The sequence below is a fragment of the Hemitrygon akajei genome, chromosome 2 (genome assembly GCF_048418815.1).
Source record: "Hemitrygon akajei chromosome 2, sHemAka1.3, whole genome shotgun sequence".
Lineage (NCBI taxonomy): Eukaryota > Metazoa > Chordata > Chondrichthyes > Myliobatiformes > Dasyatidae > Hemitrygon > Hemitrygon akajei.
In genome coordinates, this window is record NC_133125.1 from 132,511,239 (window position 1) to 132,537,827 (window position 26,589).

The 26,589-nt window shown below is 39.9% G+C and overlaps 1 protein-coding gene and 1 long non-coding RNA gene across 5 annotated transcripts in view; one reads left to right on the forward strand and one right to left on the reverse strand.

Annotated features, from left to right (window-relative positions):
• Nucleotides 1-8,445: 8,445 nt before the first annotated feature.
• On the reverse strand, nt 8,446-11,602 carry LOC140715787 (uncharacterized). Its single transcript, XR_012096185.1, has 2 exons — nt 11,467-11,602; nt 8,446-9,008 (listed from the first exon to the last, which is right to left on the reverse strand). It is a non-coding gene; the product is annotated as an uncharacterized lncRNA (long non-coding RNA).
• LOC140715756 (dachshund homolog 1-like) overlaps nt 11,491-26,589 on the forward strand; it is a 543,203-nt gene continuing 528,104 nt past the window's right edge. For all 4 annotated transcript variants that reach the window (XM_073028130.1, XM_073028146.1, XM_073028138.1 and 1 more), the window contains exon 1: nt 11,491-12,029. In XM_073028130.1, the coding sequence (XP_072884231.1) occupies nt 11,491-12,029 (539 nt within the window). The remainder of the gene's footprint in view (nt 12,030-26,589) is intronic.

Genomic DNA, 26,589 nt, shown 5'->3' on the forward strand with positions numbered 1-26,589 from the left:
TATTGGTATCCTTATTTAAGAGAGGATGTAAATGTATTAGAAGCAATTAAGACTAAAATCTGGTGTTATTTAATGAGAAAATTTTTGACAGGTTAAGCTTGCATATTGTTACTATGAATTCCCATTAATGAAAGGGCTAATAAAATTAGTGCTAAAGTGTTAGCATTTATATATAGAGAGATGCATTATTAACAGTGTTACTGTGCTGGGAAACTGTTATCTACATTGACTGTTTCGCTTGTTACCATAGAGGAATTTCCAGGCTGGTGAGAGCTGAGTGTCCAGAGAGAGCAGTCTGCATCCTGCCCAAAGGAGGGCAGTGAGAAAAGCTAGGGTCTCTAATGACCTATACTCAGCATGACAGATAAAACACAATCCACAGACCCAGATATCTCCCCACCAACCCAAAATCAGTCCTTCCCTCACTGAGCCCCAGGCAAGCTGTCACTGAGGGAGCACCAGCGAAGACCATGGCATCACGTTGGGTTCCTGACAGAGCAGTATCAGTGCACAGCCTGAGAAGCTCTCTTTCTTAATGTACAAGGGGGCAGGTAACTCAAAGTGTCCAGACTGGAGTAACACGTGTGCTAAAATGCAGTCACATTGGATTAGGTATGAATGTATTGGCTGCAGTTCTAGAAGAATGAAAGGCAACTTGATTTAAACAGTTAAGATCCTGAAGGAGACACAAGAGACTGCACGTGCTGAAATCTGGAGCAACACACAAAAAGCAGGAAGGAACTCAGCAGGACAGGTGGTATTTGGAAAGGGCAATGAACAGTTAATGTTTTGGGTGGGAATCCTGCTTGATGAAGGGTTGCACATGTGAAATCCTGATGGGCTTTATGTGGGTGGATGTGGAAAGGATGTCTTCTCTTGTGGGAGAATGTAGAACTAAGGGTCAATGTTTCAAAATAAGAAATTGCCTGTTTGATAGATAGAGCTGAGGTGAAATATTTACTCTTAGTGGGACATGGTGGATGTGGATACTTTATAAGCAAATGGTGAGAGATTACTGCAGGCAGGCAGGAACATGAAGTAAGGTAAAAATCAGAACAGTTCAAAGTAATTTTTTTCAGGGTACATATATGTCGCCACATAGGACCCTGAGATTCATTTTCCTACAAATCTATAGAATAGTAACTATAACAGGATCAATGAAAGATCACCCAGAGTGCAGAAGACAACAAACTGTGAAAATGCAAATACAATTAAATAGCAATAAACAGCGAGAACATGAAATAACAAGATAAAGTCTTTAAAGTGCGATCATTGGTTATGGGAACATCTCAATGGATGGGCGAGGAAGTGTAGTTATCCCCTTTTATTCAACAGCTTGATGGTTGAGGGATAGTAATTGTTCTTGAACCTGGTGGTGCAAGTCCTGAGGCTCTTGTACTTCTTCCTGACGGCATCAATGAGAAACAAGCTTGGCCTGGGTGGCGAGGATCTGTGATGATGAATGCTACTTTCCTACAACAGCATTTCATGTAGGTAAGCTCAGTAGTTAGGAGGGCTCTGCTCTTGATGTACTGGGCCAATTCCACTACCTTTTGTGGGATTTTCCATACAAAGGCATTGGTATTTCCGTACCAAGCCGCAATGCTGCCAATCAATACGCTCTCCAGTACACATCTATAGAAGTCTGTTGATGTTCTTGATGTCATGCTCAATCTCCTCAGACTCCTACAGAAGCCTTAACCATATGAGATGACGGAACAAATAAGTGGCTTAGTCCTCCTGCTAATTTGTATGTTTATATGTTAGCATGTCTGAACATACAGTATCATGACTTTTAAATTCTATTTATTATTAAATATCATGTTGTAGCGATGTGCTACACACGCAGTCGGTAAGTCGTTTCGAGACTAGTTTATTCAAACTTGGCGGCGCTGGCATTTAATCCCTAGCACCCGCCCTCTCCGGGCGGAAATGATGTCAGAGGTGCATTACCAAAGTCTCCCCCCACGCGCTGGCTATTTGTGAGCCGGTTCGCCTGTGCAGAAAGTGGGTCGCCACAGTGTCTTCAGCTAATGTTCTACATGAGGGTTATTTAATACACTCTGGAATTTGAAAATGTTCAGGATGACTTGTAGAGTAGGTTGGATGCTTTCAGATTTATGTACTCTTTGCTTCATTGTATCTAACCACCAGTTTTGATGTATATTTAGCTTAATTTCACAATTTTCTTCTTGAGTAAAATTTGTTCTTTTATCCTTTGTTGCCATTGGCTTTGATTTTGCACCATAAAAACAGATAGGATTGAGAGCCCTGTTTGAGGAGAGGCATGAAAATTCATTAGGCATCATTGAGATAAGGAATTGTAGCATGTAGTGTGTCTGCAAAACAATTCAACAGCATTTATAGATTACCTCTAGCTCACAAAACTGCTTTGTATGAGCATTTTGGAACAAAATATAATACTGCATGGGAAATATAAAGGTAGATGAATGAAGTTGAGAATTTAAGGAACAATTTTTTAAAGAAGGAAAGAGAGATGAAGGAGTGGATGTGCTTTCTGGGAGGATTGCAGAGAGTTGCTTGAAGACTCGGATGGCCAATGTTGAAACAATCCAATTTTGGGATGAACATAAAAAAAACTGCAACTGGAGATCTCAGAAGATTGCAGTAACACACATTCAATGTTGGAGTAACTTAGCAAGTCAAGCAGCATCTTTGGAGGGAAATAAACAGCTGATGACTCAGGCTAAGACCTTTCATCAGGACTGGGGAAGAGGGGGAGCACAAGCTGGAGAGTGATAGGTGAATCCAAGTGAAAGGGCAAGAAGGTAGGAAAGTGGATGAAGAAAGAAAATGGAATGATACAAGACACTGGGATGTGATAGGTGAAGAGGTAAAGAGCTGAAGAAGAAGAAATCAATAGGAGATCATGGAATAATGGGGAGGAGTTTAAGGTGATGGGCTGGTAACATTAAAGCAGGGGAGGGCCTCTTTATTTCCGGTCCTGAAGAAGGTTCTTGGCCCAAAGCATCGACTGCTCATCTCCCTCCTTAATCTTGCCTGTCCTGCTGAGTTCCTCCGAAGTTTTACATGCTTTACTCCAGATTTCCAGCATCTGCATTCTCTTTTTTGTCTCAGATTGTTACAGAGCTGGGAAGGAAATCCCCAATGGAGGAATTTGAAATCAAGGGGGGATTAAAACTGAGGTATAGCTTAGCCGAGACATAAGACAAGAATAGAGAGAACATCCATTACTGTATCCAGGACTTAACAAGCTAAAGTTATCAGAACATTTCAGAGGAATGGCATCTTTTTTTTCATATGATGTAATGTTGTAAAGACTTTTTCTCACTGATACCTCATTCTTCCTTTTAACTTAATAGTTGGCCAGATCAGACACTCCGCTGTGCACACGTGTAACAAATAAGCAGCAACTACTATAGTAGTAAGGGACAAATTCTTTGACACATTTCCTGCAGAAAGAAGTCATTGGCAAGATTCTTTTAATTATATAGAGTCACATATGGAAGCAATGTGGACATTAGAGAACTTGGATGTAAACTGCATGGTCTTAATGAGCAGAAAATGCCTATGGTTAATAAACTTCAGATGGAATCACACTATATAAACATAGTAATACACATCAGAGGTCATTATCCAGGAGCAACCTATGATGTAATTATTGTGCAATGAAAGTAAATTGGAAGAGATGGTGTGAAGAACATATTGAATCAGAGGAAGCAGTCAGATGTTATAAATGGATTTGGACAGAATCTATAAAGGAATGGAATATTATCAGACAAAATTCAGTATGAACACAATTATTATAGATTAAAATTGCCAATATGAAGATGACCTGAATAGTGAAGATATAATTAACAATGATGATTAACATGGACTCCGGTAAAATGTATTATGTTTATTGCAAACAACAATAAACACGAATAGATGCTTGTTTATTATGGATTCAGCATTTGTAGAAATACAAATACAAGCAATAGTATTCGAGGTGATTGAATGTTTTCATGGAGCTCTCTATTCAGCTGGAGCAGCAGATTCCTGTCCACAATATACATTATGGTCATGGAGACCCTAGGATGCTGGTTGAACATTAGCTTTGTCCAGTTTAAACACAAAATCTGCAGATGATTCTGGCTGGCCAAAGCAATCAAGTCCAAGAAAAGGAACCGGCTGGTAAATATTTCAAGATATTCAGGGAATTAACTGAAACCAAGTTAGTTCAGGAAAATGGCACTGAGGTAGAATGCCAACTGTAATCTCACAGAACACATCCCGCACATGTAACTAAAAAGCCTGCTCCTGATTCCATTTCTTATGTTCTTTTGCTACGTCAGTCTTCTTGGCATAGCACCTCTTCTGTTATGCCCTGGCATGTCAGACTCAGCCACAAGCAAGTAAGGTGAACAGTAACTGGGCTGAATAGAGGTCATTTTAGGTTGGTACGCATACTTATTTCAACAGATTGGTAGAGTATAATTTGGAATGTTCCCTGCACAGACTCCACCTCCACTGGTGTGCTCAAAGTTATTTCAAAGTGAGTAGAGAAACATACAGCACAATTACATCATGGCTGGTCCTTGATAATTTATTCTGACATGTTCAATTATATTTCAGCTGAGTTCATTAATTGTGAGGAAATATGAAGGCAGTGCAGTGACATGATATGATTTCTAATTCAAGATATTAACAGATTGTAGGACCATAAGACATAAGAAAAGAATTAGGCCATTCAGCCCAATGAGTCTGCTACACCATTCCATCATGGTCAATTTATTTTCCCTCTCAACCCCATTCTCCTGCCTTGTCCTGTAACTATTGGTGCCCTTACTAATCAAGAGCATGTCATCCTCCACTTTAAATATAGTGAATGGCTTGGCCTTCACAGTTGTCTATAGCAATGAATTCCACAGAGTCACTACACTATATCTGCAGAAATTTATCCCTATGTCTGTTCTAATGAGGCATCCTTACATTCTGAGCTGATCATAGACTCTTCCACTATTAGAACCATCCTCTCCACTCCCACTCTATTTAGACTTTTCAATATTTAGTAAGCTGTAGTGAGATCCTTTTTCATTTTTCTAAACTCCAATGAGCACAGGCCCAGAACCATCAAACTTTCCTCGTGTGTTAACCCTTACATTCCCAGGATTATTGTCATGAACATGCTCTTGACCTTCTCCAATGCCAGCACATCCTTTCTTAGATATTGGGCCCAAAACTGTTCACAATACACCAAATGTGGTCTGATTCACAATACACCAAATAAAACTTGGCAAGAGAACAGGTTTAAGGAGTGTTTTAAAGGATACAGTTGTAGAGTGATATTGAAGTTGAGGTAAGAATTTTCAGAGTGAACAACTTTCAGAGCTAAGATCTTTGCAGGTAAAGACATGGAAGGAGTGAAGTAAATTCGGGGGCGGGGGTGGGGTGGGGGTTGTACACAAGAGTCCTGACAGGAGTGAAGAAAGAAACTTTTGATTTAACGACAGGAGAGTTAGCCAACCAGATTAGGGCTTTGCAACTTTCTTGTTTTGCTTGGATGATCCCAAATGAATGGAGATAACCTTTGGCACTGTAATCTAAACCTAAACAACATTTTTTTATATTTAAAAAGAAAGTTTTGTCCAAATGTAGTGAACTTATTAAGTACCCTTTTAGAGATACTATTCGTAAACTTTATGTATTGTTCTATGAGCTTTTAAACATTTGTTTGACAATACAATCAAAGTTTGTGTTTGAACAAACGGGCCTGCCTTAAAACTAATGAAGCAACGAGGGGAAGTTACTAACTTTGTCCTATAGAGGTCGCTTTTATCTCATTATTTAGTCTTAGTCTGACATCGAGGAAGTCAGCGAGCAGATCACAAAACTATCCAGAAACTTTCATAACCTAACACCTTTTAATCTATGCGTTCGTTTAAAGGACCTGCCAGTACACCCTTTGTTGTGTAACCTAATACTCTAACAAAAAAAAAATCGGAAAACACTGATGTGTCCTTCGTTATTTAGAATATTTCAACAGGATATATAAATGGTGTAACTCAAAGGAACTAAGTTTAGCCCGAAAGTATTTTCATTAGCAAGAATGTTTAAAATACAATCAAAATGATTGAGCAACTTTCTTCCACACATGTTCCCCCACGATAAAACTCATCTGCTCAATCTTCAAGGAACTACAACAAGATCCCTGAAGTTTTCTTAACATTGTACGCTTTAGCAATGGATACCAAATCCTAGTCGCGGGAGTTCGGAAGGCAGAAAGAGTAACCCCGAAAGGCTAAGAGGCAATTTCAAATTCTGCAGAGCTCGGTTTAGTATGATTAATTCCCTTGAAAGGTCGGCTTTTAGCCAGACGATAAAAATGAAAACAAAATCGATACGCGCCCGCGTGTTTGTTTACTATTTCAGTGCATTTGATGTTGGTTGCAAATGTTCTTTTTATTTGAAAGCACACTTTTGTAGCTCAGTGCGGCTACGAAATTAAAACATCAGTCATTACAGTTTTGCAATGATCATGCAGTTCTCCCTATAGTAGCGTTCCGTGTCTCAATGCGTAAGGAACGAGTCAGCGTTAAATTCGTCCTCCCTTTGATGTACACATGTATAATTCAGATCTTTACGCCCTGATCTTTAGTCTTGTTTGTGTGAGGACGTACAAATGGGTAATTTTATACCAGAGTAAAATTACAATCAGTTGGGTTATCTAAGCCACATCGGTTGGATATAATGTTATATTTCTGCCCGTTCACAATGGTTCATAATCTTTAATGACATTATAGGCTTGACGTGCAGTCGTTATGAGCTGCTCCGGGTGATCGGACTAAATTGACACCCCCCTATCCTTGAAAGCATAGTTTTAATTCAAGAAAAAGTAAACCCAGGAACACATCGACTTTATAAAAATAAACAAAGCAAAAATATACACCCTGAAAAGTTCTGCCATAGTATTTTTTTTTCACATTCGGCTCTAAATCAGCGTCCAAGAAACTGGATAATTGACTCTGAAGCTGACTAGAAAATTGTCCAGAAATCGATCTACTGTCAGTGACGAGATGAAAAAGATTTTCATAGGAGCAACTTGTTCATAACTGGCATGGGTTATATCAGCATTGGACGCTAAAGACGTGGCATGTTGAAATGAAGAATTTAAGAAATGTAGTGTACACTTTGCATTTCAGTTATTATCTCTCACTGCCTCGTTTGATGTTCTATATGAGGAACTATTGGTGACTCTAATTTCTACTCTCGCAGTCTCTGCTAAACATGCAAGTTGACACGAAGACATCAGATCCTTCAGGGGTGTGCCGAGGCCAGGTGGGCCTATGCACAAACGTGGCTTTTTGTTTGCTAACTGCTTGGTAATTCATCACGAAGCTGGAGATGGTAAATTGACACCTTCCTACGTTCCAGATATCTGGAACACAGAACACAGAACGGTGCAGGGAAGGAATCGGGCCTTCAGCCCACGTCGCCTGCGTTGACCGTGATGTCAAATTAAATCTCTTCTGCCTGCACATGATCCATATCTCTCTAGCCTCTGCATTTACACTGACTTATCGAAAAGCCTCCTAAAAGCCACTATAGAATCTGCTTCCACCACTATTCCTAGAGAAGCCCGTTGCAGCTACCTACCACTCACATGAAGAAAATTTGCCCGCCCATCTCCTTTAAACTCCGCCCCCACCTTAAACGCACGCCCTCTAATATATAGTATCTCCAAAATAAGACGTAGTCTTGTAATAGTTTTTAAATACTCTTACTCTACCGTATGGATATATGTTAAAGCAGTTTGAACCATCTGTATAAATTATTGATTCATTTTGTTATGCCAATCCACACCCTTTAAAAAAATACTGCATTCGTGTGATGATGCTTACACGTGTTTCATGCTCAGATATCCTGATGGTAATTGTTACAAAGATGAATGGGAAAAAAAAACCAAGATATACTTCTGATGATTCGTGGAGATGACAAAAGATTAATATAGGATTAATCTTATATGGAGACTTACATGGACATCCTTCTTTATTTTCGAGGTTTTAATGAATTGACGATCGAAGTAGTTTATTAAGTAGTTTATTGACAGGACATTGCTGTAGTTTTTAAAAGTGACGAAGTTTGATTGGAGGCTTGGCTACTGAATATTACCTTGACGGTTCTGAAATCAAGGTGCAATGTAACCACCATGCGTGGGAGCTTGCTACTTACAGAACCGCTCGAGAACGTAAGTTGTGGGACTCTCGCAATTAAATAGGGAACCCAGCGTATCCCAGTGTACCAATGTTGTCTGGCGGCCACTGCAGATGTGGTAGGATATCCTCTCCTAATCTATCCACGTTCCATATTCCCATAGAATCTCTCAGTTCAAGTTTTTATAACTAATCTGGTAACTGTTACCTAAGAAAAGCAATTTCGTGTTATGTAAGAGATTGTGAAAGATAACGACCGTTACACACAGGATGAAATAGAACGAGTGATTTAATATGAGTTTTGATAATTAAAACAACCGCTTTCTGAGTAAAATTGTTTCATTGCTCCCATAGCTGAAGATATATTCAATGTTCTAATCTACAGCAATATTTCACCAGAACAATTCCCGAAACTGGGAAGGCAATGTAGTAGTTACAGTGCGTAGCAAATAAAATTTTATAATATTTGATGGATTTTGCCTGCTGTGAGCGGTTAATGTGGGCTATTTTCGTTTTCTTTTCAGCACAGAGTGAAATATTGCCTGTTTGTCAAATCAGCGTCGGTCTTAATCTACATATCTGTGGTCAAGACGTTTTTTTTCCCCTCTCTCCCTTCCACATGAATTCAAATGCGAGTTCTTGAAGTGGTTTGGCTTCAATTAAAAGCAAATACAATTACCATTGGGTCGTGCTTGGAATATCAGTTCGACACTTGCATCTATTAATCATGAGCCTCTTCTGGTCACCATTTAAATGAACTTCATATTTGACTGTCAGCTGCTTTGGGAATTAATCCATGTTTATTCACGGCTTCTGATCTCGCATGTACAAGCTCTGCAAAAGGACAAACAGCATTTCTTTCAGGGGAGAAATATAAATAGCAGGACACACTCTCCGCACACCGAATTTCTCATTCTGCCTCGGAAAAAAAAGACTAAAATAACGTTTGTGTGTGCGACGACCTGTTGAAAATAAAGCACACAAAATATATGGGTCACTTCGCGCTTTAACTTTCAGATCCTCGCCAGTCGCTCTTTTCGATGATCGGAGATTTTTATTTCTCTCGTATAAATGAGCCCCGCGCTAATTAGCCACTGGTCTGTGCTCGCTCCCTCGGATTTAAGTATTGAATAAGTCAGCAGTTTGTACAAAATGTTGCCTCGCCGACCCTCTTCCCCCACTTGCATTCACCCTTCTCCCCAAACAAAATGTTTGTGTGGAGCTAGCGTTCTTGACGATACCCCACAGAGACTATAAACTGTGACTAGAGATTGGTAGGTAACAGAAGGACAATTTGAAGCCCTTGTCTCGGACGCGCTGAATTTTAAATGATCTTATTGATTTATTTCGCATCACAATCTGTCGCTTCTGCGCTTAAAGAGCAGCGATTCTCTATTTTGAAACATAATTTGTGGTCTCCGTTTCTAAATTAAAACGGGGGAGGGGTAAATATATTTCATTTTAACTGCAAATTGAATTCTATTTGATTGTTTTGCAGTAGCTCCCATTATTCCGAACGCAGTTTGGAAACAGCGACTTTTGAGTCTCAGCTGTACGTTGAGAAATAAATGATAAGCATGTGAAAAGAAGCTGACCTTCCTCCACACACAGACACACACACACACACACACACACACACACACACACACACACACACACACACACACACACACACACACACACACACACACACACAATGTTGCTCTCAAAATATTCTTAATAATAGCCGTAGAAACTTCCCTCATGTTATATATCAATGTTATACCCTCTCCCTGCCAATCGCCCAACTTTTTTTTAAACACAAACGATAGCTTAAGGACCATCTCATTGTGTGTGCTCTACAGGCTTTTATAGGGTCCTATAGATAACTACACGGACTCAATTTTCGAACTAAATTGGTACATTTAATTCTGTTGATTTGACACTATCTGATTCCTAGCCTGTGTACAACATCAACGCATTTGGTCATTGATTTTACATAGGGTGTGTGTGTGTGTGTGTGTGTGTGTGTGTGTGTGTGTGTGTGTGTGTGTGTGTGTGTGTGTGTGTGTGTGTGTGTGTGTGTGTGTGTGTGTGTGTGTGTGTGTGTGTGTGTGTGTGTGTGAGAGAGAGAGAGAGAGAGAGAGAGAGAGAGACTGTAATTGTTACTGAATCCCTTGGCTAAGGGTAACGTTCAGCCGACGACCGCTGAAAAGGCTGACCTGTTCGTTCTGTCCTGCTGTGTTTTAATAACTTTGGTATTTCTTCATGTTTTCATATGAAATTATAGGCTTCGCTGGGAGGGGGGTAGGAGCGGTGGTTGTGCAGGTACTTGACTCCTGGGTGTGAACGCGGGTTCTTCAAATGTGCGATTCATTTGAGTAACTGCTGCTCTGTTTTCTCTTTTATCCTTTACTCCTACATTATAAGTAGCGGAACTGATAGACTGAGTCCAGCCGGCTGTTGCACCCCTGGTTTAGAAGCGATTGTGGTTTGGATCACTCGTATCCATAAGTAAACTGATACTCCTGCGCGCACACGTACATACAAACCCCACTCATGGACCAGGTAGTGTGGGGTGTAAACGACCTATCGTAAGCGCAAAGTTGGTCCAGTGATTCCTTCAGACTTTCGGCGTTGAGATTGGGAACACATTGTGCTTAGTGCAATGATCCGGTTTGATTTATTCGGGAGTAGGTGGGTGCAATGGGCGTGAGGGGAGGGTGTCTATTTGTTTATCGGAGAGGTGTGTTGGAGAGACCCGGGGCAATTATCTGGGATTAGTTGCCCCGATTAGAAATAGGTTGGCATAATGTTTGCAAATGGTTAGGGTTGCCACCTCCATATATACTTCTATCTGATTGCAACTATTACATTAGAGAAGCGATTTGTTGTAAACTAGTCCCGTTCCTCTTGAAGCGCTCTATCCTAACTATTCTGTACGAATCAGCGTCTCTCTCTCTCTCGCTGATGTGAGTGTAAAGGGTGCCATTTGATTTATTCCTAGCTGGAAACTTAATTGCTCCGCCCCCGGGATACCGTGTGACAAGTCGTTTCTCCTTTTGATGTGTATGTGTGTGTGTGTGTGTATGTGTGTGTGTATGTGTGTGTGTGTGTGTTATGTGTGTATGTGTGTGTTTGTCCAGCGGACCTGCTCTACACGAATCTTAAACATAACAACTTCAACAAAGCCAGTGCTCGACTCCAGAGTAGAGAGGCAACTTTGATCAGATACAGCGCCAACCCTGAACATTTTTGTTCAATGATTCTTCGTTCTTATAACAAGGAGAATTGAGCCGGTTGGGTGTTTTACCAAATTCTATATGTACCAGCGACCATGGCCGCGCCGATGGCTCTGATCCCGCCTGCCCCGGTGAATCAGACTCTGATCGCGACCCCTTCGTCCTCTTCCTCCTCATCATCTTCTTCCTCCTCTTCCTCACCGGCCATCTCGTCCATTCCAGCGTCCTCGGCGGCTGGCGGTGGAGGGAGTAGCGGGGGAGCGCAGACTCTCTACCGAACGGACGGGAGCTCCAAGCCGGTTTACTCCACGCCGTCTCCGGTGGAGAACACGCCGCAGAACAACGAGTGTAAAATGGTCGAATTACGGGGGGCCAAAGTGGCCTCTTTCACCGTAAACGGACACGAGCTCATCTGCTTGCCTCAGGCTTTCGACCTGTTTCTCAAACACCTGGTCGGGGGGCTTCACACTGTCTATACCAAATTAAAGAGGCTGGATATAACTCCGGTGGTCTGCAACGTGGAACAAGTGCGCATTCTCCGAGGGCTGGGAGCCATTCAACCCGGGGTGAACCGCTGCAAACTGATCTCCAGGAAAGACTTCGAGATCCTCTACAACGACTGTACCAATGCCAGGTAAGGGTCCGGCCAGCAGCGGCGCTGGGACCGGGACTGGACTGCCTCAAGAGGAAGGTCGCTGGCTGCTCTCAGAAGTGGGTACGGTTGGGACGGGACAGAGCGTGCAGTCTCGGGCGACCGCAAGATTTCCCCTCCGCCCTGACACAGTGAAAGCGAAAGTTTCATGCTTTATTTTCATTCAAGTTCCTGAAAAGCGGGAGCAAAGTTTCACACTCACCGAAAGGGGTGGGGGGCGGGGTGGAATGGAGTGGTGACTGATGTGAGGATTTGCTTAATATCAGTCCCGTGGATAAGTGGCGAGTGGTTGGGAATCTCCTTAGGGATTCTGAGCCACTCACTGCAGTTTCCAGGAACTTTCCTGACATGGGACACTTCACCCCACAAATCAGGCGTTTCTCTGCGGGCGTACAGCGGGTACTTGCCATTCTAACACCTCCCCTATCTCTTGTGTAATATGCCCAACTCCCGAACTCATCCCGGACTGCCAGCTCCCAGAAATAAAGAACTCACAAAGCGTTTAGTTTCTCCAGACTGGAGAAGATAAAAGAGCCGCAAACACTCAAGGAGTCAAGCAGCGTTGGTGGGGAAAGATCTAGGGATTACTATTTCAGGTCTTTACCCCTTTGTCACCAGTTAGAGAGGATTTGGTAGTTCTAACAGCTCCTGCCAATCTTATCAGGGGCCTAAGTAAGATGCATTGAAATGGTTCGCTTTCTTTCTCTCCTAGAAGTTAGAAGTGATGCTAAAACAATAATAAAAGTAAGCTCACAAGTAAAACTCCAATTCAAGTAAATTAATTCGCTGTTGCACACAAGTGTGGACATGTACAACCTGTTTACTTGGAAACTCTGGGAGTGTTCTTTCAAGTAGAGAAAGATATCAAAAGAGAACTTTAAGCCTTCTCCCACCTGTCACACATCTTAACTTAGAACAATTATAAAAAACTCCCTGCTTGCAGATGCCAGCATCTGTTCAAATGAGCATGCATCTCATGGAAAATTCAGAATTAGATACAGGGTACATTTTACTTGGAAAATACTTCAAAACTGTCTTTAATTTTGCTTTAACTTTAGTTCAGTCAGAGTAAAGTTTCATCTCATTTTGAAGAAGTTTGCTAAATCCTTGAGTAATAATTAGCCACATCAGGTTTAGAGATAAGATGTAAGGCATACAAAGCTTTAGCATTTTTTAATATAGGGTTTCACAAATAAGTGTTTCAAATAATAGAAACCCATTGAGTGCCTTCTCACTAATATGATGTGTTCCAAATAACAGGCTGTACCAGATGGCTGCCAACAATTGTGCTTTTACACTTTACTTTGATCTCTCTATGCTTTAGAATATATGGCACATCACCCAGTTCTGGTGTGTATGTTGTACTATGCTCTTTAATGATCCATATCAATTTAAAAGAGTCTGGCTGTATCACATGTTGGAAGGACAACATTCACAACACCCACATTGATGTCTTCCTTTGCCCTCATCAGGTTTCTGTTGGTTTAAAGTAATAGAATCAGCTCTGTGTTCTTTGTTTTTAGTCCAAATGTGATAACTAAATTTATAAATTGCAGGAGTATGGAGTTAAACTGATACTTCTCGATATCATGTACTATCCCTTCTCCTGTTATGTTTCACTAAAGAATCCATTAGTGAATTAAATGTGTTGGTATCTATTCCTGGACAATGATGTCTAATGTTCAGTAAAATGATCTTATCTCATGAAAGAGTTGCTTTAATATATGTTATGTAGATGACACTTCTGTTAAAAGTTGTCATAGTTTCCGATAAAAGCATGATTAAATGAGTGATCCTTAACCTTTCTTGCTGGGGATTTCTCATGTTCCTGGCTACTGCAATGTGGTTCTACCAGTTTAAAACTGTGAATTAGAATTCAGATTATTTTTCTACTGGGGGAAAAAGATGTTTTGTTCAGTTTTAAATGTAATTAGACCATGGATAGCTTATACCCATCAGCCAAAGTTACAACATCTTGCATAGCCATCTCAGTCACTTAATCCTTATTGTTTGACAGGGATTACAGATCAATTTACCCTTTAGATGATGAAAATAGGTTAGGCAATGGAATTATTAAAATAACTTCATGTTCAGCAATTCAGCAGTGGCTCAATAATGTTTAAAATCATAACCTCATCTCCTATTGACATGGCGTATAATCTTGGTTGTGATTTCTTCTGGTCCATTTATAGGTATAAAATACTTTCAAAACATCTGCCAGATTAGTAAATGACTACTGAAATTTTTACACATCAAATGAGTGCTTCTTGAATGACTTTATAGTGAGGGAAAGCTTAGGTCATGCAGTAATATGAGTTGTCATATAAATTGGCTGCATGATACAAGGAAACACTTTATGTATTGGAAGTCTAAAAGTATTAGTAATTTTGATAATTTTATTGCTGTAAATGTTTATTACCAGATTTAATGATCAACAACTATGATTTTATATTTTCATCATTAAGTCTGAGTACAGAGCTACCAATATGATTCATGAAGATGCACATGTGGACTGAAATAAGATTAATATTTCATGCTCAATATGAAGTACTTGCTTAATATTTCAATATAATCCATTTTAACTGTTAGGATACAAACCTTGTGCTTACATTTTTTAACCATCAGAATTGTAGCACAAGAAGTGTAATGATTCCTCAACGAGACTGAATCCTGTTCTTTAACAGCACACAAAAAGTTTGTCCAGCATTTTGCACACGTTGTTTCAATAGATCAATATCTAATCAGAATAGTTCTATATTTTTGAATAAAATAGGTGAGCTTGAACAAAATGCACAGGATCATATTTCACTGGTGTCATAAAAAAGCAGGACCCACAAATAATATTCTGTTCATTGCACACACTGTACCAATTTTCTTTCATTAGCAGAGTGATTTGTTAGTACATTTTTGCTTTAAGTCTAAATTTCAATGATACATTTTCCTATTATTTTTTATTGATGACTTTCTGTGACCAGGTCTCAAGTTATGTTATTTAAAAAGTAGGACATCCCAGGAATACCTTTGTTGAACTTTAATCCTGGCAGTAAAAAATATATATTCCTAGTTTTCTCTTCTGCACAATTTCAGATTGTTTAATGCAATGATTGAGAGTCTGCAGTGCCTTGTATTATTGAGGCTGAGAGTACATTTTCATGTGTTAGTATATCTTGATAATTTCAAGATATACCAACACATGAAATTTTCTTCTAGAACATGATGCACTCAAATAAAGTTTCCATGAAAGTGTCCAATTTATAAATGGCGATGCTGAATTCTCTTTATTAACTGTTAATTGACTTAGTAGTTTGTTACAGAAATTTCAATTCTTTACAATTCCTTGAAGTAAAAATGTTCATCTTTCTTTGCAAATGTAAACTTCAAGAGATCATCTGGTTTGAAGAAATTCTCCAGAGCAAATTAAATCTGCTCAGAAACAACAATAACATACAATGTAGAGTGCAAATTCTGAGAAAGCACAGGCAGGCAAAGTGCCCCAATATCTAAAGTTTGTCATGATAATGTGTGGTTTGAGGTCCAACAGAATCTATTAATGAATTGCCATGTGTATTTCATTACAGTTGGTTGATACTTGCAGTTATATCAGTGATTTACTTTGTATAATCCAAATGTGTTTATATTCGTCTTATTTCAATGGGCTACACATAACTTTCTACTAAAAGTTACATGCACAAGTATTTTAAGACTGACAATACTTGTCAAATAGTAACTGCTCAGACTGTAGTTTAGTGCCAAAATGAACCAACAGGAACCCAAAACAGAGACTCATTAAAAATACGTAACATGTTTTCTTGCACAGTTGTGTCCTCTACATAATCATCAGAGGGTTAGGCTCTACCTGTGACTGAAGGGTTAGGAAGAAAACAAATGTGAATGAGTTTGATTTTGTTGAATTTGTACAAAATGTATTATATTGTCATTTGAATATCACACAAATTATACTTTCCTCTGTATAATGCATATAGGAAGGAGCTATGTTCATATCCAAAGAAACCGTGTCTCGTCACTGGGGGGCAAGTTGGTCTTTGGTTAGAATTGAGTAACATGCACAAAATGCTGGAGGAACTCAGCAAGTCAGGCAGAACCTATGGAGGAGAACAAACAGTCAATGTTTCAGACTCAGGCCCTCATCAGGACCAAGGCATGATACCACAAGTTAGGAACTTATCTGATATTCAGAATTGCAGTTTGATGTAGAGAGAAAAGTATTTCTTTGCTAAAAAGATAAACTGTTGCTTAACTTTCTAGATAAATTATTTAACCTGAGTCTGAAAAACACTGCTAATAAAGATCATGATAGTTTACTGACGAAAATCTTATGCTGCCAACAGCCAGCAATATTACCACATTTTGCCAAATAATCCTTATGTTTCATGTAACAGGCTTTGAGAGCCATTGTAAGGAGAACAGTTATTAACAGGAAGAACAGTGAGGAAACTTGATAGTGGAAGATTACGTGGACCACCTTGAATAAACAATGATAAATCTAAAACCCACAATTCTTTTTTACCCCTGAACTTGAATGAGGGTGAAAATTCCTCAAAAATCCCCATCATTGCATATCATAATTATGAAACAAACATTTTTCTTATGCCACTTAATAAAGTATAATCTTAGTCATAAGAATGTGAAGCTCCAAGGAGAGACTTCAAATTATATCACCCAACAATAATGAAAATTCTTGCATTTTTATGCTAGCAATCCAGAGTTAATTGTATGTGAATATGAATCAGTGTTTAGCAATAGGGGTATGGTAATTCTGATAAAGATAATTGCAATAAACTGTATGTTTATGAATGGACTGAAAGGAGTCGTAATGCCTCTTTTATTTAACATGATGATACAATGAAGTTTAATGATAGGACAGTACTTGGTTAATACTGGAACATACAAACCTACAATTGCCTTTGAAAGCACCCGGTAGTGGTTGTGTTAGATTGAAATCAATCACTTTCACAGTCGCTCTGGCCTATTTTGGGAACCATTACATCACAGCTGAAAGTGCAGACTTACATGCAATCAGAATTAAAGGCATCTTCAGTCAGATTGTATTGTTGCTTTGTAATACCATTAAGCAGCCTTTTGTCTTTCAGAGAGTTATTAGCTCAGTAATGGTTTACTCCTCAGTCTCACCCAAGAGGCTATGTATTTGTGGCTGAGATATGGCATAAATACATATGGCATAAAAAGGTCATGGTTTGAATGCCCTATCACAAATCAAATATTTTTTAAAGCTCTAGGAGTCTGATACAAACAGCAGTCCAAACTGCCAAACAGATATCAAACGTACTTTGAATATATATATACACACACACACATATATATAAAGATTTAAACTGGCCAATCATTGACATCTAGTTTCAAATACTATAAATTACCTTTTTGTTTATCCTAACTGAAGGTAAAGTTGAGAGAGAGTGCATTATTTTCATTATTTTGAGGGAAGACCTTGCTCTAGCGCTCTGTTGGAAAATACAATCACTACCACAGGCTGGAAGTGCAGTGCTGGGGGCGGGGGAGTGGTTGGAAGAGTACGAACTATGGGAAGTTTAGAAAAAGAGTGAAGAACAATAAATCTATTGTGGTTATTTGGTATTGTTGCACTACAGCGTATACTACACATGTTGGAGCTTTTAAAGTATTCCAGCTCTCCAACTCTCATACTAGAGGACACAGCAAAGAGCATTAAATATCAGCATTACCTTGGGGCTGTTAAAGTGCGAGTGATGGAAAAGTTGGGACAACTTTTTTGTTTGCTTATTTACCAAGGGGGAGGGAGCAGATGCGCGGTTCATCTGAGAGATCTTAGCTCAATTGGGTGCTAACATTACTGGTCACTCAGCCACTGCATCCAGGTGGGATCTGGGTTTACAATCACTTCCAAAAAGGAACAGCAGATAATTAGTGAAGTTGGAAAAAAAATGCGCGTAAATGCGAGACCATTTACTAAATGACTTCAATGCCAGACGAGGCAAAATGGCGCAGAACTGATCCCAATTTTAGGAATATTTTAGTAGATTTGAAACTCAATTGCTGGACTAATCTAAAAAACAAAAACAGGGGCATATCTTTGTGCTTCACTGGCACATTAATCATACAGAGAAGCGCCACAGTGGGCACTGATTTCAGATATACAAAAACAAAGTCGCAAGTTGTTTTGCACTTAGATAAATGTAGTTCTATTGGGAACGAACTGGGACCACATCCATGTGTGTTTTAAAACCTCGTAATCCCACAACGGGGACGTATACTTTATTTGTGTGATAATAACCTTGATGATGAAATGTTTCTTACAGTTTAGAAGGGCTGAATGTATACCTCAGATTATTTACTATCTCACAAGTGGAAGTGTTATTAATTAGCGCTGTGCTTCAATGAAACATAAGGCTTTGGTCTGTACTACTTTTTAAAGCGACCCCCCACTTCAGCTCCCCATCACGTCCCTCCCCCCATACACATAGTCTATTACTTGTCCACTCCCCCCACCCCACCGCCACTTCTCTCCTACTCCTCCTGCACCACTTCACCACGACCTCCATCTCCTTTTATCAATTTAGGTTGTAATTCGCGACTATGAATAATCCGAATGCATCAACAGTATCTTCAAATCGTGCACTGACCTTCTCAAATTGTCCAATGCACTGTCGTTAACGATTCAGTTGATGCCTTGTGAAATAATTTTTCACAGAGAGGGGAAACCATGACTGCTAATTGCATTGTAATATCACTGTCATGTATTTTTGAATGCATTACTGTTGGATGGTGAATTAGTGAATAAATCAATTATGGTGACCAAAACCCATTCTGCTGGTCTGTGAAGGCTGATGAGATCAGAGGAACGTTTTCACAGATCTGTACAACTGACCAGTGTTTGATTGTCATCCACCCCCTTAAAAACATTTCTAAATAAACACATCTCCGCTCTCTTTCATTCCAATATCACTTCGCTGACATCCTCTCGCCGAGAAGACTTGAAGGAGACAGGAATCGGGTCTTAGTTAGGCGTGTGCTTAATATGGTCACGTACAGAAATTGATTTTCTTCAGAAATTAATTAATTTTTCATATCGCCCTAAGCTGCAGTTAAAAAGAGTGCACACTTGCCTGTTTTTTTTTTTTGCAGAAATATTGCCTAATCATATTAATACGATTGCCCTAAGGGTGGAAAGATAATTGTACAAACGCATTTGGAAATATGTATCACTGAGTATTTATGATTAAATTATGCAAATCGCCCATCTCCCATCCTTTCTAGCTGCGGATCCTCTAATTAGGATTGATATGCTGAATAGATGTTGCTGAATCTAGATACAAGCATAACCAAAAAGCATAAAATTGGAAATGACAGGGCTGGAATTTAAGAAAGTATCTCGCCACTCATTTCCAAACTTTGAGTAGCATAACCAGGCTGTAGCAATGAATGATATGACACTGTTGTAAGCACTAACATTCGGTAGGTAGTACACACACACACACACACACACACACACACACACACACACACACACACACACACACACACACACACACACACACACACACACACACACACACACACACACACACACACACTCTCTCTCTCTCCCTCTCTCCGGCCACTGCTTCTCAGCAGCGTGATGATGAACTGCTGCGGTTAATATATTTCAGCTTTTGTCTTGAGTGTCTTGCCAGAGAAGGAGTTGGGGGTGGGATACATTCAACATTTTCAGCGGGATCTCAAAAATAGCTCCTTTCTCATGTAAAACTCAGCGAGGCTGAAACCCGGCCTACGGATTGGGCTGGAAATATGGGCAACTACTGCGTTGGGAGTCCCTCCCTTCGTATTAACCCTTGAGATGTGCAAAAGCGAGGAGTGATTAGCGATCAGTCAGGCCGCGGAGCCGATGGAACAGTTCTCCCGGAATCTGCAAACTGCAGCGGACTTGGAAACACCTCCACGCAAATAAAAGCGAGGTGGGTGGGGTGGGTGCCATGGCAACCATCAGAAACTTACTCACTTGCTGCCAAGATTGAATAATCTCACAACTCACAGCTGGTCGAAAGATTGCAGATCCTTATTCTGCGTTTCAAAATTGCGACTAAGAAGATTTAGAAGATTTGCTGTTCAGTTCCCCCCCCCCCCCCCACTACTCTATCAACATAAGGTCATTTCTGGTTAGCCCACACACAACAAAAAAGGCTAAAACTCCAGTGACATTCCACACAAGGAGACTGGATGCATGGAACTACGAAGATCCCTGTTAATAGTTATGAGTCTATCGTCAAATTTGAATCATTCTCATGGACGCGGGCATAACAAAGGCCGTCCTGGGAAAAATACGTTTTCATTAGCGAAGCGGCAGAGGAGTTTAGTCACATGCCGCTTTACTGCCGTGAGATTGCAGATTGTCGCTCCTTCAAAGGAAAAATACGATAAGAGGTAAAATAAGATAGATTCTTGACCTCATAATCTATTCCGTTGTGGTCTTGCACTTCACCGTTCACCCGCACTGCACTTATTCGGCAGCTTTTACACATTATTATGCATTATTATTGTATACCTTATTCCAATTTAATACACTGTAATGGTTTGACCGATATAAACAGTTTCCAAGACAAATTTTCACTGCATCTTAGTGCATGTGCCAATAATAAACTAATTCCGAATGGTGCAACCGTTGCTCCTGAATTGCTTCCGTCAAACGAAGCGGACAAACCAGCCAAGTTTTCTAATAATACAAACAATTTCTGGAAACACACAGCTGGTCAGGCAGCATCTGTGGAAGTAGAAAGTATATTAATGTTTCAAGTCGATCTTCCACCTGGAACATTAACTCCGTTTCTCTTCTCACGGACGCTGCCTGACTTTATTGTCATGTGCACAGTTACGGTGAGGTACAGGCAGAATGAAACGCTGGTTTGTTGCAGCACCACGTTGGGTTCAGATAACGCCCAATAAAGAGATGAATGATACAAGGCAGTGAAGACAGAACCAAAAGTTTGTGCGAAATCAAATATTAGCGCAAAAGGAACAGAATAGTCCACGGCACACACCTCCTGTCTTTCCATTTTTTAGTTCTACTTCAGATCTTAAGCTTCTGCAGATGTCGATTTATTTTTGGGTTTATTGATAGTTACAATGGCATCGTTTTAAAACTGACCTAAGGGGCAACTTCTTCACACAGAGGATGGTGTTTGCATGGAATGGCCTGCCAGAGGAAGTGCTCGAGGCAGGTACATTAACATCATTTCAAAATAAAGTATTTGGACAGCTACATCCACGGGTAGGAAAGGCTTTGAGGGATGTGAGCCAAACGCGGGAAAATGGGACCTGCTTAGATGGGCGTCGTCGTCAGAATGAGTGGGTTGTGCCGAGGAGCTTGGTATCGTGCTGTATGACTGACTCATTTCGGAGAATGGAGAGATTCTCCACACACTGAGCCAGTACTGACATTAACGAACTGAGTTGCAAGGAGAATATATAGCTGAGCTCCAATAGTAAAGGGGCGAGGGTTTTATACCTGATTATTGTGGATGTAGCGGGCTCGGCGTGGACGCAGGCAGCAGAGGATCAGGGCCCAATGGTGCCCGGTAAGATGGCAGAGCAGACCCCGCTGACACAATTGCTGGTTTAACAACATTATCACAGATCATCCACTGCAATTAAATGCGCAAGTCTGGTAAAGAAACAGTCACTCGAGTAAATGAACGATCAGGTTAAAAAAAGTAATTTTGTGCACATTAGAATTGCTATAATATTTCCCATTAGTAATTACTTGTTAATGAAGTTCCATCGACATAACAATTATAAAAATGACACGAATTGTGAGTAAGCGGGGAGATGGACATCTCTTCCACTTCACACACTTCCAAAGCGCTGCTGCATTTACTAAAGGAGGCCAGGAAATTAAGGGAGCTTCTGGAAGCTGGGAGAAAGTTATCTGAATCTTTCAAAGTGCAATGACGACCTTACAGAGGGGGAAGAAAGGCAAGCTAATATTTTAAAACATTAATAATCGTAATGGGTAAAAGAACATGGTTGTTTAATGACATGATAGATGACCTGGGTTGCTTTATTTTAATACTCAGCAATTTCGAAGGCAAAGACTGACATCAAATCGTTTAATATATCAGAACGAATGTGAATCGAAGGAAAATGCTTAAGCAGTCTTTTGGAAAGTGCAGAGGGAATAGCAAAAAAAAATAAAACATGATAAATAAAAGGTCTCCAGTCATTATTCCCCAGTGCCCCCAAGAGCCGCTTAGATGGACTTTCGTAGAGCTTAATGCTATCCCATCGGAGATTTCAATTTCTCCCTGTTAAATAGAATGTGAAATCTATCGCTGGGAAATCCACGGCAGAAGTTTAAAGAGGTTCACATGATCCTTCAAGGCTATCATTTAGCAGAATGATTTATCTGGTGTCGTCCGTGCATTGCAGATTGCGGATTGGTTATTCTGAATCTAGACTGAATTAAGCCAAACTGACATCGCATGCCAATAAGCATTGTTTCATTATTAAAGCGGGATTCATTGCTGGCTTGCAGTGATTTATTTCAAGATTTGCAATTATGACCGGATGACCTAGTTCTGCGGAGGAGAAGACAAATAATTTTCATGGCACAAAACATTTTGTTTCCTTTTGGGGGTGGGGGGGAGGTTCAACCTTTTCTTTATTTTGTTTTAATATAGGACTCCAGTTTCGAAAATAATTTCCAGGGAGATGCGTGAATGGATGAGGGGAGATAATGTTATTAGGCTTGACCACTACTGGTTTGCTCAGCGCTTCAGTTGGAAGTGTGCACAGAAAGGTTAATACGTTGCACGATGCTACCACGAAGAAAGCTACAAAAGTGAGGTCTAATGAGAGGAAAACATGCAAATTTAGTACACGCGGCAACTCGCACAAGCCCATTGAATCGGTGCAGATTTGCAGAGTGGAGGGTATTGGAATGGCAGCAACGCCAGGGGATTTTAATACGCCACTTTTATGATGTAGATCATCTATCCGCTGCGTATGAAGTGCCACTTTAGAACTAAACGAAACTCTTCGGTGCTGAAGGGGAGAAACAAGAATAATCCAAAGCTGTCAGTGTTATGGATGTGAGGTATTAAACAGGAAAGACTTGCATTCATATGGCGCCGTTTCGAACAACCCAAGATGTTTAGAATCAGTGAAATATGGGTTATCTCTGGGTTGCGAACGAGTTCCATTTTCATTGACGTCCATGAGTGGTTTTATCCCCCCTTAAGTCGGAAAATACATAAATCACTGGATGTGGTTTCTAGATCTCCACGGTGTTGTAAGGAACGGCACATAAGACTAACGCGAGAAAACAACTACTTAGAGAGAGAGAGGAAATCACTGTATGAAGGCATGCATTAACATCTGACCTTTGTTTTAATATCATTATAGGAACTCGTTCGTATGTAGGGGTGTTGGTAACCTGGGTATGACCAGTACTTTTGAAGTGTTGTTTTACCTGTGATGAAGGAAGCCTACTGCCCGTTCCTAAAAGGCAATCCCCCACAACCCTCAATGTGGTAGAAACAAACCAATCAGTTTTTTTTTAGGAATGAGTACTGAAGGAAGAATGTCTGCTCTAACTTCTTATTCAGGACGGGGTCTTAGCTTGTCTACCATTAGGCTTCATCCAAGGCTGCTCTGGTCTGGAGCTGGTCCAAGGTATATCCAGTGCAAGATCAGCTGTTCCTCCAGGACCAGTTGAGTATTGGGATTGCCCTTGAGTATTGGGGTTGCCTGCTCAGTGTTATCCCAAAAGCATTGTCTGATTATAAAACTTGTAGTCTGGGAGTTTCAATATCCTTAGGTATTCACTGGTCATATTTTTTAATATCTTGTTGGGCTGCTGGCAGTTGTGTTATCTGTTTGGATTGGTAGTAATATCTCATCCACAATCTCCATCAGCACAGGTGCACTACAAGGCTTTATACTTAGGCCTCTGCTCTACTCTTCCATTGATGCTTATGACTGTGAGGCTAAGTACAGTTCCAATGCTATCTTCAAGTTTCCTGATGACACCACTGACGTTACTCTAATCAAAGGTACTGACAAATCAGTATATAGGAGGGAGATTGAAAATCTGGCTGAGTAGTGCCACAACAAAAACCTCTCACTCAGTGTCAGCAAGACCAAGGAGCTGACTATTGACTTCAGGAGGAGGAAACTAAAGGTCCATGAACCAGAGGTGGATCATAGGTGGAGAGAATCAGCAACTTTAAATTCCTTGGAGTTATAATTTTAGAGGACCTGTCCTGGGCAAGGCATGAAAGTGCAATTATGAAGAATGTACTGCAGTGCTTCTACTTACTTAGAAGTTTGTGAAAATTCAGCATGATATCCAAAACTTTGGTAAACTCTACAGTTATGTGGTGGAGAGTATATTGACTGATTACAGGCAGCCTGATATGGAACATCAATGCCCTTGAATGGAAATTCCTACAAAAAGTAATTGACACAACCCTGTCCATCATGGGTAAAGCCCTCCCCACTATTGAACACATCTAAATGGAATGTTGTCTTAAGAAAGCAGCATCCATTGTCAGGGACCTCTCCACCAAAGGTCATGCTCTCTTCTCTCTGCTGCCATCAGGAAGAAGGTACAGGAGCCTCAGGGCTCACACACCAGGTTCAGGATCTCAACCATCAGGCTCTTGAACCAAGGGGACAACTTAACTCAGCTTCAGTTGCCTCATCACTGAACTGTTCTCATAACCTATGGACTCATTTTCACCTTGTGTTCTTGACATTTATTGTTTATTTCTTTATTCATTTATTATTTCTTTTTTCTTTTATTTTCAAATTCTGTTGTCCTTTTTAGATTGGTTGCTTGTCAATCCTGTTGTGTGCAGCCTTTCATTGATTCTATTCTATTATGGCTATTCAATTTATTGAGTATTCCCAAAAGAAAATGAATCTCAGGGTTGTATATGGTGGCATATATGTATTTTGATAATAAATTTTCTTTGAACTTTGGATTTGAAGAGTGGAAACCTGAGGGAAGTTTATAAAATTGAGAGGCGTTGATAGATTAGACAGTCATAATCTTTTCCCCTGGGTAGAAGTGTCAAATACTAGTGACGGCATGCATTTAATGTGAGAGGGGAACAGTTTAAAATAGATGTATGGGGGCAAGTTTTTTATAGACAGAGATTGATGGATAACTGGAATTGGCTGCCAGGGGAAGAGGTGGAAGAAGATACAGTACTGATGTTTAAGAGGATGTTAGACACATGAATGGAGGGATAAAGATAATGTACAAGCAGAAGAGATTTGATGTCATTCAGAATCCTATTTGATATGGATATCATGAATCTAGTCCTGTGCTGTCCCATTCTGTGTTCTATAAATCCATTAGCACTTTTGTTCTTGGGAATACATTCTTAACATAGATTGAAGTACCTGTGCATATAGCTGTTCAAATGGTAACTGGCAGGACCTGTTCCAATATAGTGGTGACAGCATTTTTAAGTCCACCATGGCTACCAGTCATCAGACCTCTCATTGCTATTGAGTGGCTGTGATATACACAAATGCTCAAAAATATTCAAAGACCAATAACAGTTTCAAAACTCTATTGTAATTTTTTTTCCATTAAAACAATTTAAAAGTTAAAATATTGAAACAAAAGTTAAATTAAATTAAAACGAGTTCAGGTAATCCAAGAGAAAATGACCTCATTCTCTCCTCACCTGCCTCTTCACATTAAAGTGAACAGACCCATTATATTGTGCAAGGGTAACCTGACACAGATTCAGGAAACAGGTCCTCCAGTCTAAGTTTGGAAGATGGCGCACAGTTTGTCCCTGTATTGTTGATTAGATGAGTCAGTTTAGGACCTCCACACAGTTGCTTGGGTAAAAGCAGCTGGCTCTGAGCAGAACCACTGGCTTTTAATCAGAAGATCCAAGCCAACACTTCTGATAGTGCAGCACTCCCTCAAGCTATATATTCTGGGAGATTTTTTTTTGGTTTCATTTCTCTTGAGTGTGACTTGAACTCAGAACCTTTTGGCCCAGAAGCAGAAGTGCTACTAACTGAGCCCCAGCTGACAGTAATCTTGGCTGCTGCTCAAAATTGGATTTGGATCAACTGAAAGGTTCTCAAGTTCGTTCAATCAAATAGCTAAATATAACACTCAAGCAGACCACCCACCCTCTCTAAGATACAGTATATAGAAGGAAAACAAATATGGTTTGGAGAGAATTTGTTTCCTTTTTATTAAAGGTAGTTATGTCAAAAATCATCTTTGTATTTCAACAAATAACCAATCATACTACACCATATAAATTCTTACGAGATTGAAAGGTAGTCATATTTCCTTAAAGATCTGAAAACGTTGCACAGTTGAAAAAAAAGTCAGAATTTGAGACAAATGAGTATTTTGAATATAGGTTTAAAGAAAGTTGTTTCTTTTTTGTTGATTACGTGAAGACAATCGTTGGTTTTTAGTATTGCAGTACTATTTTTCAGTGTTGTTCTTATAATTAAGTTGAGTATTTTCCCATTACTTTCTTTTACTTTG